At 68.8% G+C, this 1,284-nt stretch overlaps 1 protein-coding gene across 1 annotated transcript in view; it reads right to left on the bottom strand.

Annotated features, from left to right (window-relative positions):
- Positions 1-566: 566 nt before the first annotated feature.
- LOC107122525 (transcription factor Sp8-like) overlaps positions 567-1,284 on the bottom strand; it is a 2,328-nt gene continuing 1,610 nt past the window's right edge. The window contains 2 exon segments of the mRNA XM_015425641.1: positions 567-921; positions 924-1,282. Coding sequence (XP_015281127.1) covers positions 567-921; positions 924-1,282 — 714 coding nt within the window.

Below are 1,284 nucleotides of genomic sequence, written 5' to 3'. Positions count from 1 at the left end.
ATTAGTGATCACACCCATTCATGCGCATACACACCCCTACAATGTTTCAGGCGTCGCCTTTTGACTTCAGAGTAATCCCACCAATTTCTACGGCACCGTTCTCGAGGAAGCCCGTATGGAGGGGCTGTAGTTTCAAAGCAATGCCGAAACAGAAGTGTCAACCGCGGCGTGGTTTCCTTGGGAGTCAGAAAAAGCCGCCTCCCCTCTTTATTTTGTTCAAAGTGCTTTCAGTGGGAGCTCTGGGGCCTTTTCCGGATTCGAAGCGTCTCCAGGAGTCACTTTTGGCTGGGCAGCGATCTGGATTTCTCTCCCTCCCGCTCGACCAGGGAAACCGCGGGTGGCTACTCGGGCGCAAGCAGCGGCTTTCTTCGGGAGTCAGTCAGGGCTCCCTCGCTGTTCCTCCTCCCGGCCCGGGCTGGCCACGTGCGGCAAGACAGGCGAAGCGCCGCGCCAGGAGTCCGTGCCCGCTCGCCGAGGCGCCTTTCTTCGCAGGGGCGGCGAAGGGTCCCCCCCCCTCAGGCTGCCAGGCGACCCCCACCCCAGGAGTCCCCCCCCCTCGCCCGCCTTCATTCCAGGCCGTTCCTGTGGCCGGGCTCGGGGGCTTGGAGCAGCTCCGGGGAGTGGCAGGGCGGGCTGCCGGGCGCGCTGTGCTCGCTGTCGGTGTCGCTGCCCTTCTTGCCGCCGCCCGCCCCGCCGCCGCCGCCGCCGCCGCCTCCCGCCCCGCCGCCGCTGTGGGTCTTGACGTGCTTGCTGAGGTGGTCGCTGCGCATGAAGCGCTTGTTGCAGACGGGGCAGGCGAAGCGCTTCTCGCCCGTGTGCGTGCGCAGGTGGCGCTGCAGCTCGTCCGAGCGGGTGAAGCGCTTGCCGCAGAAGAGCCAGTTGCAGACGAAGGGCCGCTCGCCCGTGTGCCAGCGCAGGAGGGCCCGCCGCCCAGCATGGAGCCTCCGGCGCCGGCCGCCAGCGGCGAGGGCGCCGAGTCCGGGTAGGAGCCCGGCAGCACGGGCTTAAATCCGTCCATGAGGTGCTGGCCGGCCGGGCTGAGAAGGTGCGAGGAGGCGGCGCCGCTGCTGAAGGCCGAGTGGCCCGCCAGGCCCGAGTAATCCGAGTTGTAGGCGCCCAGCGGCGAGTGCAGGGAGCCGGCCTGCAGTCCGCCGGCCGCCGCCGGGTGGACGCCGTTGGGGTTCTGCACGTCGAGCCAGCCGGCGCCCACGTCCCACCAGCTGGAGGCGGCCGCCTCGCCCGGGTGCGAGGGCTTGAACCACGACTCGTAGGGGTGCGCCATGC

Source organism: Gekko japonicus, unplaced genomic scaffold (genome assembly GCF_001447785.1).
Source record: "Gekko japonicus isolate JY-2015 unplaced genomic scaffold, Gekko_japonicus_V1.1 scaffold1024, whole genome shotgun sequence".
Taxonomy (NCBI): Eukaryota; Metazoa; Chordata; class Lepidosauria; order Squamata; family Gekkonidae; genus Gekko; species Gekko japonicus.
Note: the sequence above shows the minus strand (reverse complement) of the source record. Positions and strands in the feature narration are given on the sequence as shown.